The following is a 12,537-nucleotide window of genomic DNA, read 5'->3' as shown; positions in this document are numbered from 1 at the left end:
CTTCTAGCCGTGCTTTATACTTGACTGCATCATTACACACGACCACGTCAGTTACTAACAATTCAATATACATTTGATTGAAGGCGAGAGCTTACGCACCAAACACCTCATCAGGATTGAAATTACTTTCATATTAAAATTAATGTTATATACATGGGGCATGCATCGCGGGCATGCAAAACTAATCTAAGTAAAAGCAGTGTCTCTCATGTAGAACACATATCCATTCATACTATTTGGATCATCGTTGTCTCCAACCCAATCACCATCATTATAACCGCATGCCTATAATTATTACTTCCTCCGTCCCACTTTAGGAGTTCCGGTTGAGTTCGGCACGAGTTTTAAGAAATGTAAAGGAAAATTGGTGAAAAAAGATAGTGGAATGTGGATCCTAATTTTTTATATTAGTTTTATAATAAAATGTGAGAGAAAAAAGGTTAGTAGAATGTGGGACCTAATACCATTTATGGAATATTCCAACCAGGACTTCTAAAGTGAGACACTAAAAAGTGGTAAACCGGGACTCCTAAAATGAGACGGAGGGAGTACTAGTATTTAAATAAAATATGGTGTAATCAATGTTACATTTAGAATGTCGAAGATTGTATAGGTAGTAGTTGGATTCTCCAAATAACATACACAAATATTTGGTCTTGTATAAGTATAGTAATCATCCAACCAAGCTCTTGTATAATCTTGTATAATGTTAAATCCACCTTTTTCGCTCCATCGTTCTTGGTTAGATTGATCCTGCAATCGTCCATTTTGCCTCCAAAATCTCTTTTGTATACTGTTATTTCATCTGTTGAATACTCCCTCTTCAAGTTATTTTACATCCACACCGAGGTAGTATGCCATCAATATGATATCTATCATCTCAAATTCTTCAAATATTTTCGTTGCCTTTCACTCCTTTCCAATTTTTCTTTTCCTCCGTTGCATAGTAATAGAGGCAAAACTTTTCGGCATGGAAATTAAGAAAAATTGTGTTAGGTGAGTTAAGTAAAGAGAGAATAAAGTGGAAAATGAAAAAGACAGAGAGATGAAGATAAAAAAAGTAAGAGAGAGTAAAGTAGTTGTGGAAAAATGTGTTGACTTTTACTAAAAAGGGAAATGACTCTATTACTATTGAACAGACGGAAATGGAAAAACGCTCCTATTACTATGGAACGGAGGGAGTATTTTATTTTCATTCCCTTCCATTCTTTTCGTTGTTTGGTCATATTTTATTAAAATAAATTTTGCATGTTTTAATTGAATTATCAATGTTTAATTTACATGTTTTATTTTTAGCAAAATTAAAGTACTACCTACGTCACACATTAAGAGTCACCTTTTGTGTGAGCACGAGTTTTAAAAAATGTAAAGAATAGTAGGTTGAAAAAGTTAGTGAGATATATGGTCCACTTTTTAATATTAGTTTTATAATAGAACGTGAGTGAAGTTAGTTAGTGAAATATGAGGCCTACTTATCATTTATGGTAAAAGTGAAATGTGACTCTTATTATGGGATGAACCAAAATGACAAAATGTGACTCTTATTGTGAGACGTAAGTAGTACTCCCTCCGTCCGCGATTAGGAGTTTCGATCACTTTTGCGCACTCATTTTATAAAAATAATAAAAAATAGTTAAAGTGGAGAAATGGTAAAATAAGAGAGAAAATAATGTTGACAAGAGTCTTGTCAACATTATTCTCTCTCTTACTTTACCATTTCTCTACTTTAACTATTTGTTACTCCCCCCGTCCCGCTTAAGATGACACGTTTTCCTTTTTAGTTTGTCCCAACTAAGATGACACATTTCTTTTTTTGGTAACTTTATCTCTCCAATTAATACACTCAACCACTTTTTCTCACTCCTATTAAAATATCATTCTTTCTTTATCTCTCTACTTTAATACTTACACCCACCTTCTCTCTCTCCAATTAAACACTTTAACCAATAACTCCTAAAATCTCGTGCCGGCTAAGCAATGTGTCATCTTAGCCGGGACGGAGGGAGTATTATTTTTATAAAATGAGTGCGCAAAAGTGACCGGGACTCCTAATCGCGGACGGAGGCAATAATATTTTAATAATATAATCCCTTCATCCCATTAAATATAAAACGTTTGATTTTCAGTACGAGATTTGATGTAGTGTTGTTTTATGAATTAATAAAAAAGAATAAAGTAAAAGAGAAGAAAAAAAAATAAAGGTAGGGGAATTTTCATTTTAGGAACCTTTTTCTTTTCATTGAGACAACCAAAAAAGGATAACATTTCATTTTTAATGATACTATGAGTGCCTAAACGGTTCTTCGGTTCTCGGTTAACAAATGAAAAGTTATGAGCAAATGAAAAAGGACTAGGATTTATGAAAAATTGAAACTGTTTAACCGGTCAACCAGTTCAGGTTAAAATTGAAATGGTTAACCGGTCAATCGGTCCGGTTAGAATCGGAAGTTTCTCAATGCAAACTAGTGAACTACACTCCAATTTACACATGAAAAATTATGATCTAAAACATCAATATTTCAATACAAACATGTCGTCTCTTTGCACCCCAGCACGAAAGATAACATTTCTGATCCAAGTAGAGCGAAAAATCTGAAGCCCTTGTTTGGCAGCAAGAGACCTCTCATCACAGCCACACAGGTTCAGACATAAAATTTCATCACCTGCAGCTCTATAGCTTTTACCTCATCTTTTTATGGACCAAAATTTTCCATCATATTCCCTATGGTATGCACTACGCTGTAAGAAGTATATTAATCAGGTTCTACACATACAAGGTGTCAAGGGGTTCTCCCAGATGTCATAGTTGGGGAAAGTTTCTTCCGGTAGTGCAGTTCGAGTCTGGTGGGTTGTGATCACATCTTCGACAAATGTGGCCCAGCCCATGTAAGGGTCTCCTAAAGATTTGGACATCAGACCCTTGTCTGGTTTTATGGATTTTAGGTGGTGACCTAGATACCTCCGGTTCCCTATAATTAGTTTAGCAAAGTTTCCACCATGTGTCATGACAAAGACATCAGACTTTAAACAGACCAAAAAGTCTAGAGCCGCCAAACTGGTCACGTGCTTTCTAAATCCATCCAACTCCAACTTGGTCGTTAATTCCTCCTTTGTGACCTGTAAGGGATCCTTAATGAAACTAAAACTAAGATCTCATAGTATCTTGTTTCTTTAGAATGGAACTTACAAGATTGGGGAACATGTTCCTCAATGGTGCCAAGCGGTTTTGTCCACCATACACCTGCCCAGAAGCCACATATATTTGTGTTTCTTTAGGATAGCCCATAGCACGAAGCATCACTGCTACCTCACCGGGTTCAAGAGGGCAACGTCCTTCCTTTCGCTTCTGCAGAGCCAGTGCCCAAAGATGGGAACCATCCTGTAATGCCAAGCCCAAGAAAGATATATCACACTACTTGCCTGAATTTAAATCTAAATTAGAAAAAAACTCAACTTGAGGAAAACAATACCTTGAAGCGTCGGGGCCATTCTTTGAGTCTGTAAAGAGCCATCAGAGCTTTCTCTACCCTAGTCCCCACAAAATCACAGAAAGAGAGACCCACCATACCTTTCTCAAACCTTAAATGAAGAGCCCTGATATACAAGCGGAAATAGGTACAAATAAATGAAAAGATTCTGAAGACCTTGCAACTGAAAGGTCAAATCTATAACAATTACTATTACTTAAATATACTGGTTTTGGGAACTAGCAATTGGATAGTGCACATCACTTACATGAAAGGATTAGAATTGCCTGTCCGATTTCTCATTCTTGATACAAGTGAATCAGCCATATTTTCAATTTTGGGAAGAAACTTCAAAGCATGGTAATTCACTCTGCACCTTAGCCTGTTGATTTCTTGAGGAACATTATCATACCTTGTGAGCAAGAAAGGTAGGTCATGTCAACACTAACACAAATACTGTCTTTGATGTACATGAAGTAGGAAAGATGTAAAAACACGTCAATTGAAACAAAGAACTCACCCCAGTCGATCAACAAAAGGTTTCAAGGCCATTATCTTCTTTTCTTTGACCCGCGGCAAAACATTGTCAATGTAGAACTGAGCGGGAGCATACTTTGGAATGTTCTTTACAGTACGTCTGTTATGAGTATATGCCAATAAAGTAAGACCCACAAGCAACAAAACTGTCACTTTGAATGATATTACATTCAAAAGGATCAGTGAAGTACATCAAATGCTAAAGTTTTTGCTTCTAGTTACAATGAATTACTGAAAAACCTTGGTGCATATATAAAACACCATTGCTAAGCATCTCAATTTAACTCCTTTTTGCATCCTAGACAACACAGCCGATGCTAACAATGGACAAAAATACACAGTACAAATTTTTAACAAAGCACTAAGTGTATGATTTCGAGCAACTACTGGATAAGAATAACTCCATAGTTATACATATGGAAAAACTAAGATTACATTTACTTATCAGATGTTTGAAGAAGAGAGCCAGGTGGGGCCATTTTTTAATCTTTCAAAGGTCAGTAACATATTTACAGAATTCGTAAGCAATTAAAAACCAAACCTTATACTAGAAAACAGCTCTGCTTTATCTGAAAACCATTCCGGGATATCTCTGACAATTGTAACATCATCTTTCAAGTAGTCAATAAAATGATCTACATCAAATATATCTTCGAATTTCCTGCAGTCAAAAGGTTAACAATAAGTGACCCTATGTAGTAATAGAATAATGTATATCGAATATGTCCTGAAGTTTTCCACAAACAGCTGTGCATTATAAACATAGAATCCTACTATAGAATTCCATGGAAAGATTCAGAAACCAGAATACAGCATAGCCAGTACAATAGAGGAAGCATTTTTGGAAAGGGCTAATTTTGTGTTCTTGTTATTTTCTGCCCAGTCCCAGAAAGAAAGCCAAAGAAAGAGCTAGGATAAATTTATTGGTAGCTGGCTGGCAGCATAACACAAAGTTATCTTTAGTATTTCAGTAATCTGGCAGTCATTATTGCAGTATACAGATAAGTGGACAATCAATGCTAAGGCAATACAGATAGAAACACATTGTGTATCTTAAGGATAGCTCACCCACGTTTGATCTTTCCATATCTGGTCTTGCTTCAGCACAGGCAAAATAAGAGTAGCATTCATGATCTTTGCCACAGCAACAGCATTGCATATCTGTTAAAATAATTATGAATCTAAGGCAAGTATTTGAAATCAAAGAGTACTCCACGATCCATGCAATATCAAGATAAATGACGAAATTTCTAAAACAATCTTAACAGCATAAAATTGACTGCTATCAAATGGGGGAAATCAGCTGCATGGTCAACAATTTTTTTAAGTCAAACAATTAAATGTGGCATCTGAACTTATAGATCCAAATAATGTCTTTCATAACAAAAACTTGATGCAAAAGATGATTTAAAATTTTCTACAAGTATCGCTTACAGCAATTCTTTGCTGGTTAAGACCGCCCTCCGCATGAATAAATATATAACCACTTGTTGAATTCTCAGATGGAAGATCTGCAAGGGAAAGAAAAAGGTTATTGTATGTGCTAATATTGACAAATGCACATTCCGAAAAGTTTATCTTAGCAAATGCCATACTATATATATTCTACAAAATGAGATAAGTACACAGTTTACTGTTAAAGTTTCACTTAAGCAGCTAGAATATTATTTTACAGTTGGAGAAGATACCATAGTTTTCTGCTTTTACTAACCATCAAGAAAGAGCTGTAAACTAATCCCCGAACCATAACAAATGGCATAAAATCATTGGAAAGATGCACATGGTAGAATTCATGAATTATGTAGAAACAAAGCATTGAAGTGGCATCACTACATTCTGTGACATAAGTCTACATAGTTATCAGTACACAGCCACCCACCCACACTTCCATAATTCATTTATCCCAAGGCTAAGTCTTCTAATGTGATATTTAAAGTTCACATCAAACATACTGATATTCAATTTGTTAAATCATCACATCAGTAGTCATATGCGCCAATGAGTTGAGGTTTTAAAAAATGAGTTTAGTAAAATATCATTAAACAATTTAGCCATAAAATTTGAAAAAGGGTTTTATTCGTTGCTGCTGTCTAAGGGTAATCGCACCAATTTTATGATTTTTGTTCATACATCCATCCACATATTTGAGTACCTAAAATAACACCCTCGCGTCTTTCTGCACAAGGTTTCCATGATGTAGTGGCTGAATAAGGATTTTCCCAGAGTGAGGGTGGCTCCTTAACCTGCTTATAATGAAAGTAATGATACTAAGAAAACAAAAAATGTAAAGAAGATGAAATGACAAAGAAGTGGATAACCATTTTAGCTTACACGAGGGCACTGAAGAGTAATGCCATCTTTTTTGCACAAATAAGGGGCATTCTGCAACCAATGCAGAAAGCAGAGTGATTAGAGCTTGAAGGAAAGCATGGAATCATAAAGTGCGAAAACTTCTAGAAACAGAATAAAAGCAAATGAGATAAGAAGCTAGCATCCCCAGTTGAGTTCATAAAACTACTAGAAACAACGAAAAATAGCAATGAACTTCAAGCCACAATGCCAGAGAGAATATGGAGTCCGAAACCCCAAGACAAAATTCGCACAAACAAATAGGCAACTCACGAAGAGGGCATTTCGGCATATACCAATCGTTGAACGAGGGACAAAACTGTAATTACACCGGCGAAAACGATAGCGACGAGTACAATAGTCGAGATCTTAGATCTATGGGAATGCGCCCTATGGAGATCGTCGTTGGGAGAAAAGAAGTGCGGGAGGAAAGGCTGGAAATAGGAGCAGAATGAGCGATCCCTGGGATGCCGATCGCGTCCGTCATGATCGTCGCCGGAGGCAGTGGCGGAGCTGTGGTCGGACGAAAATGGGGATGAGGCCACAGCGGAGGCGGAGGGGGACGAGGCGGCGCGATTGCCGATGGAGCTCGAGTGGCGGAGCTCCGCCGTCGCTCTCTTCGGGCTGAACGCCAGCTTGGAAATCGGGATGCTGCTCCAATCCAATTGGCCTTCGCCTTCGATTTTGTTCCAGTGAACTCTCGAGTGTTTCCGTGTGTGTCTGTGTGAGAGAGAAAGGATTGATTAGGTAATGCTGACTCAGCTCACAAAGTTTTCTGTAGAATTGAAATTCTGATTAACTTGATTAATTATTAATTAGGGCCACAATTAAGAGCCCAAACTATTTGGAAATGGAATCATCTTCTCTCTCCAAAAACCCCTGATCCAATCCGATGCTGATTCGCAGAGCAGCAGCGCTGAGCGCCGCCACAATCCACCATCTCCGGCGCTTCTCCACCGCCGCGCTCCTCCAGGAAATTGACGCTCCTCCTATCTTCACCTACCTGGAAGGATTCCCCCGCCCCGACCCGAAATACGACGAGACGATCCACGCGATCCCGCGCGACGCCTCCGGCAAGAGCATCGCGGCCAAGGAGAGGAAGGCCGGCCGCGTTCCGAGCATCGTATTCGAGGCGGAGGATGGCCAGCACGGCGGCAACAAGCGCATCATTTCAGTTCAGAGTAATCAGGTTAAGAAGCTCGTGAATCATTTAGGGCAATCCTTTTTCCTCTCCAGGCTCTTTGATCTCGAGGTCCGCCCGGAGTTCGGTTCTTCTGAGGTCGTCGAGAAAGTACGGGTTCTGCCTCGTAAGGTCTGTATTTTGCCGCCTTGCGATGCACAAACTTGAAAATGTCTTCTACTTGAATTCTTATACTGTTGAAACATTGGATTGATTTGTTTTGATTTTGTGAAATGTTGAGATTTCTGTGCAGCTAATGAACCTTTTAGCAATGAGCTTGAGTTCTGAATTTAGGTAGATATGATTCTGGTGAAATTATCGATGGTTTGGATGGATAGAAAGGATTATGAGTTGGATTACACAAATTTAGAACATGTTTATCATCTCTATAATGCTATTGAGTTTTCATACTGCACTGGTTGGAAATTCTTGGGTTATGCACTGATATAGTGTTTCTTGATAAATATCAGATCCATCTTCATCCGAGCACGGATGCTGTGCTTAATGTTACGTTCATAAGAGCACCATCAAGTGCATGGTTGAAGGTTGATGTTCCTCTAGTATTTAGAGGAGATGATGTTTCCCCTGGGTTGAAAAAAGGTACGTTTAAAATCTTATCCCGTGATTTATTTCCATTTTATTCAAAGTTCACATTTCTCTTCGTTTTTCACGTTTCAATAATTTTTGGGTTAAATAGATAAAAGCTAGAATCAATTGGACTCCAGGTGCTAGTCACAGTATATAAAAAGCAGCATGTAGCCTTGACACGCATGTTTGGGTTGGCATTTTTTGGTTGTTTCTTGCTTACAGTCATAAGCTAGCTGCAGCCGTATCTGTCCTAGCGAAAGACCCTTAACCATTAGATTTTTCCCATGCTGATCTTGCCCTGACTTTCTTGATTCAGGAATAATTCTTTTTTCCCTTCAAAATGATTGAATAAAAGAGTATTAGGAACTAGAAGAACTAAAGTGAATTTGAACTTGGAAAGACCTCAAACTCAAACCTTAAAACATGTTGATGGAGGAAGAAGTTGGAGACATGATTAGATTTCAGAATAACAAGGAAACATACGAAAAAGTAATTTACTGATATGTGTTTATGCGCAAGAATGTCATAGCTTTTCTGATTCAAGTCTCAGTTTTGTTTCACTCCCTCACGTTGAAGCTTGTTAGACTGATAAATTTCTGCCACGACATTTCTGCATTTCTACTTACGCCTTGCCAATTGTTCTTCTTCTGCAGGATCGTCTCTAAACATTATCAAGAGAACTGTTAAGTTTCTCTGTCCTGCAGATATAATACCTCCTTTCATAGACGTTGATTTAAGTGAGCTCGATGTAGGCCAGAAGATCATTTCTGGTAACCTTAACATTCATCCTGCTCTCAAGTTGCTAAGATCGAAGGATGAAGCTGTTGTCAAGATAATGGGCGCCAGGGTTTCTGACCAAAGGAAATCCAAGTAGGTTATGAGGTTCCAAATTTTGTGTTGGTAGAAAAATCTTTGATTGGAGAGAATCCATTAATTGTACAAGGCAACTCTGCTGATTGATCTTTCCATTTTTGGGTTTTAGAAGAGTTGTTTTAGTTCAACTCTATCTAGCAGCAATGATTATCTATCATCTACAGAGCTGCAGTCACGTCCCCTCGAGACAGAATACTCGTGCAATGTGTTGCAAGCTCCTTGGGGAGATGGGATTCACTTGTTAAAGTTTAATGAAAATTGAATTGGAATATATAGATGTAAACCAACTTGCAATATATAGATATAGACCAACAAAGGATATATTGATGATGCATTCAACCTCACTTTTGAGGAGGAAAAAATGGTTTAGAAAAACATTTCATCAAACATTTGCAGGAACAAGTTTAAACCTTGATCAGCGCATGGATCTTGATCAGCGCAAGTAGGTTAATCAGCAAGATCATTTCCAACACACATATATTTCTTAGTCACAAGCTTAGAATCTGAAGCATTCACTTCCAAGCACAAATATTCCCCTTTCCCATCTTGGGCAGCTAAATGAAGACCAGAACTTGCTACAATCTTCCACCTGCTCGAACAGTCCTCCGAAACACTAGCCACCGCCCCTTCTCCGGCCACCCCGAGGCACCCTGAACTCCCCGCCAACTTGATAGGGCCACCATCTTGGTGTTCATCCCATCGGCTCGCATTTTTGCAGCTAGCTAGAACTATATCATTCCCCACAATTTGCACGCATTGCCCACTCAAGGGATGGAACATTTTGTAATATGTTGCTTGCTTCGACTCGAAATCTAAATAACACACAACAATACTAGTATTACATAAAATGTGATATGAGGCTTGAGAAATAGCGAGTGTTTTTGTTTTGAACGCAGTTTTTATAAGATTATTTACATTTCAAGAAACTAGAGGTTCTCTAATTACTCACCAGTTTAGTCATTATGTATACGTTTTATGCATCAGAAAGTGAAGTTCAAGATTAACGTAACAAGAATTACATACCTTGATTGATCTGCTGAAGGATTTGCAACCTATTAAGGAAAGTAAGGTTTCTTGGATGATCCCAGTTGATATCAACCACTCCATAAGACTCATCAAGGTTAAGTTTGCCTTGTCTGAGTATGTAGCTGCCTTGTAAAGCCCAAATAGCCTAGTTGACATCGGTCTCAGACAAGTGATGTACCTATTTCCTGCGACGTTATCACCACTTTCGCTTGCACCGAATTCACTTAGAAAAAGGGGGAAGGAGTTGTTCCCTTGAGTCAAGTAGAGGTAATTGTTTTGTGCACTTTTGGTGACAGCAGCACATAGATTGTTGGTTTGGTTAATCCATCTCTGGGCAGGGATGCCAAATGTGTACCAGTGTGCTTCGAAGACTAATTTGTTGGTGAAATTAACTTCCAAAGGTTTGGACTTGATAAATCCGAGGTTGAGGACGTAGTTCAATCCTGAGACAATGACTAGAAAGTTTGGGCTTTGTGTGTTAATTGTGTTGGCTCCTTGTTGCATGTATTTGTACCAGTCTGCTTCATTTTGTTTGCTGCCTCTTAACTCATTCCTCATGCTCATACCTACAACCTGTTTTATGTATATTTTACAATTAGTTAAAGTACTTTAATTGTCCCATTTAAATTGATAATATCGACTATTTATTTTAATAAGCCACTATTTAAATTAAAAATTTATTGCATAACAAATACACCAACATAACTCATTATTTACACCACGTACATGCTATTGAGCTCATATGATTTCTCTTCCTATTACTTTATTACAGTACGTATTAGTAATTAATATCTCTCTCATATTTTTTGGACAAATACACCTTCAAAAACTATATAGCATGTCCTATATTGTAAATTATTTGTTTCTTAGCATTATATATCGACTTTAGGGCCTGTTAAAATTTATTTTAACACTATGAATCATAATTAATTTTATTTTAAAAAATTAAAGCTAATCAAAATCCTTAACACTGAATATATTATCCTTAATAAATTGTTAGTTAATAAAACTGTAATTAAATGATCGAATATAATTATATACCCTAATCGGATCGAATAAATCCCTAACTGATTATTACAAAATTATACTAAAGCATACAGACATTATATATAATTCAAGAAACACACTCAAAGTTATGATACTACAAATTTTGAAACACTGGACCCCTAGTGAACCTTTTGCATTTTAAAGAGTATATACTCTCAGTTTGATTAAAAATCCCTAAGTGAAAAAGAAAGTGTCATTTCCTAATTTGATTAAAATCCAAACAAACACTAGACTCAAAACATATAAGGAATCAGAATCCTGACAAACAAACATAGTCTAAGAGTAACAATAGTGATTTACTCACCGCAGGATGATCCTTGTATGTGGTCGCCACTTGAGCTAGTCCTTGCAACCACTCCATCGGGTAGAAATCCGCATCCCCGAAAAATCCGTTCCCGTCATTGTCCCCGCAGCACCAATCCGGTCGGCTAACATGGTTATCCAGCACCACCATCACCCCATTCTTCCCAAGCTCATCAACCACAGCCCTATGGGCTATGAAGCTCAAGCACCGTCATGTTCAAAACCTGAGGATTATTCTTAGCAATGCCGTCTCTCGCCGCCGCCAGCTCGTACTTATCCAACGATTCCGAAACCCTAAGGCTTCCATAATCGGGCCTCGTAAACATATACGTAGCCCAAGTAAACCTCACGCAGTTAAACCCATATTCACTTATCTTCTTAATTATATCATCAAGTGGTTGCTTTTCTAGGCCTTCCGCGATCATCGGTTGCAAGTGCGCGGCCCAGCTCACGCACGCGAACTTCACGCGCTGTCCAGTCGCGTCGTCGACTATCCATCGTGAGTTCGTCGACAGCGTGGCTGAATTGGACAAGGCAACGGCTTGCAGAAATAAAATTGCCACTAAAATGGCAATTTTTGTCACCATTTTTTTTTAATGTTTGAATTAACGTGATTTGACTGTGTTGAGGTTGTTCTTAATTATACAGAATTAACGAGGTTTGTTTGAACTGAATGCAGACAATCGGATCTGCTTGTTATTGTGGAAACTCGGTTAACAAGATTACTGTAAGAGTTGAATGAATTTACAGATTACAGATTTCCGAATGAGGTAATATTATATGCTATTATTACCATTAATTTAGCTAACAATATATCTGGAATTCTAATTATATGCATTACGTGGATGAAATCTAGGTTTAGGATTATATCCATAATATCATTGGTTTGAATACGAATTGATCGTGTGATATTAACTATGAGTTGCTTTGAAAAAGTGCGGATTTTTCGTAATCCTATATTGCTGGTATGGTGGATATATAGTATTCGAGAAGGATTAGTATTATTACTTTACCGAGTCATCTTGACGCGTCAATGCATATAAGATCCCCAATAGATATTTTGAAAATAATTTACAATACGAAATCTAGCTAATTGGAATTTATTGTAATATGATAAATAACATTTAAAAATACTACTAGTACTCTTAAAAATCTTAATTAATTAAT

At 37.5% G+C, this 12,537-nt stretch overlaps 2 protein-coding genes and 1 pseudogene across 2 annotated transcripts; 1 reads left to right on the top strand and 2 right to left on the bottom strand.

Annotated features, from left to right (window-relative positions):
• Positions 1–2,329: 2,329 nt before the first annotated feature.
• Positions 2,330–7,096, bottom strand: LOC125210241 (protein PECTIC ARABINOGALACTAN SYNTHESIS-RELATED-like; the record flags this gene model as incomplete). The annotated part of the gene is made up of 11 exons (XM_048109806.1): positions 2,330–3,117; positions 3,188–3,379; positions 3,471–3,594; positions 3,736–3,879; positions 3,988–4,104; positions 4,546–4,665; positions 5,077–5,165; positions 5,439–5,515; positions 6,157–6,247; positions 6,336–6,386; positions 6,650–7,096. Coding segments are annotated over 11 exons (1,812 nt in total), but the record flags the coding sequence as incomplete, so codon positions are not given.
• Positions 7,097–7,172: 76 nt separating this feature from the next.
• LOC125214422 (50S ribosomal protein L25-like) lies at positions 7,173–9,151 on the top strand. Its single transcript, XM_048115445.1, has 3 exons — positions 7,173–7,665; positions 8,004–8,133; positions 8,775–9,151. The coding sequence occupies exons 1-3, from the start codon at positions 7,246–7,248 to the stop codon at positions 8,993–8,995; spliced, it is 771 nt and encodes a 256-aa protein (XP_047971402.1). The 5' UTR covers positions 7,173–7,245; the 3' UTR covers positions 8,996–9,151.
• A 209-nt stretch (positions 9,152–9,360) lies between these two features.
• On the bottom strand, positions 9,361–11,957 carry LOC125210240 (annotated as a pseudogene).
• Positions 11,958–12,537: the final 580 nt, after the last annotated feature.

Source organism: Salvia hispanica, chromosome 3, assembly GCF_023119035.1.
Source record: "Salvia hispanica cultivar TCC Black 2014 chromosome 3, UniMelb_Shisp_WGS_1.0, whole genome shotgun sequence".
NCBI lineage: Eukaryota > Viridiplantae > Streptophyta > Magnoliopsida > Lamiales > Lamiaceae > Salvia > Salvia hispanica.
This window is presented reverse-complemented; position numbering and strand designations above follow the sequence as displayed.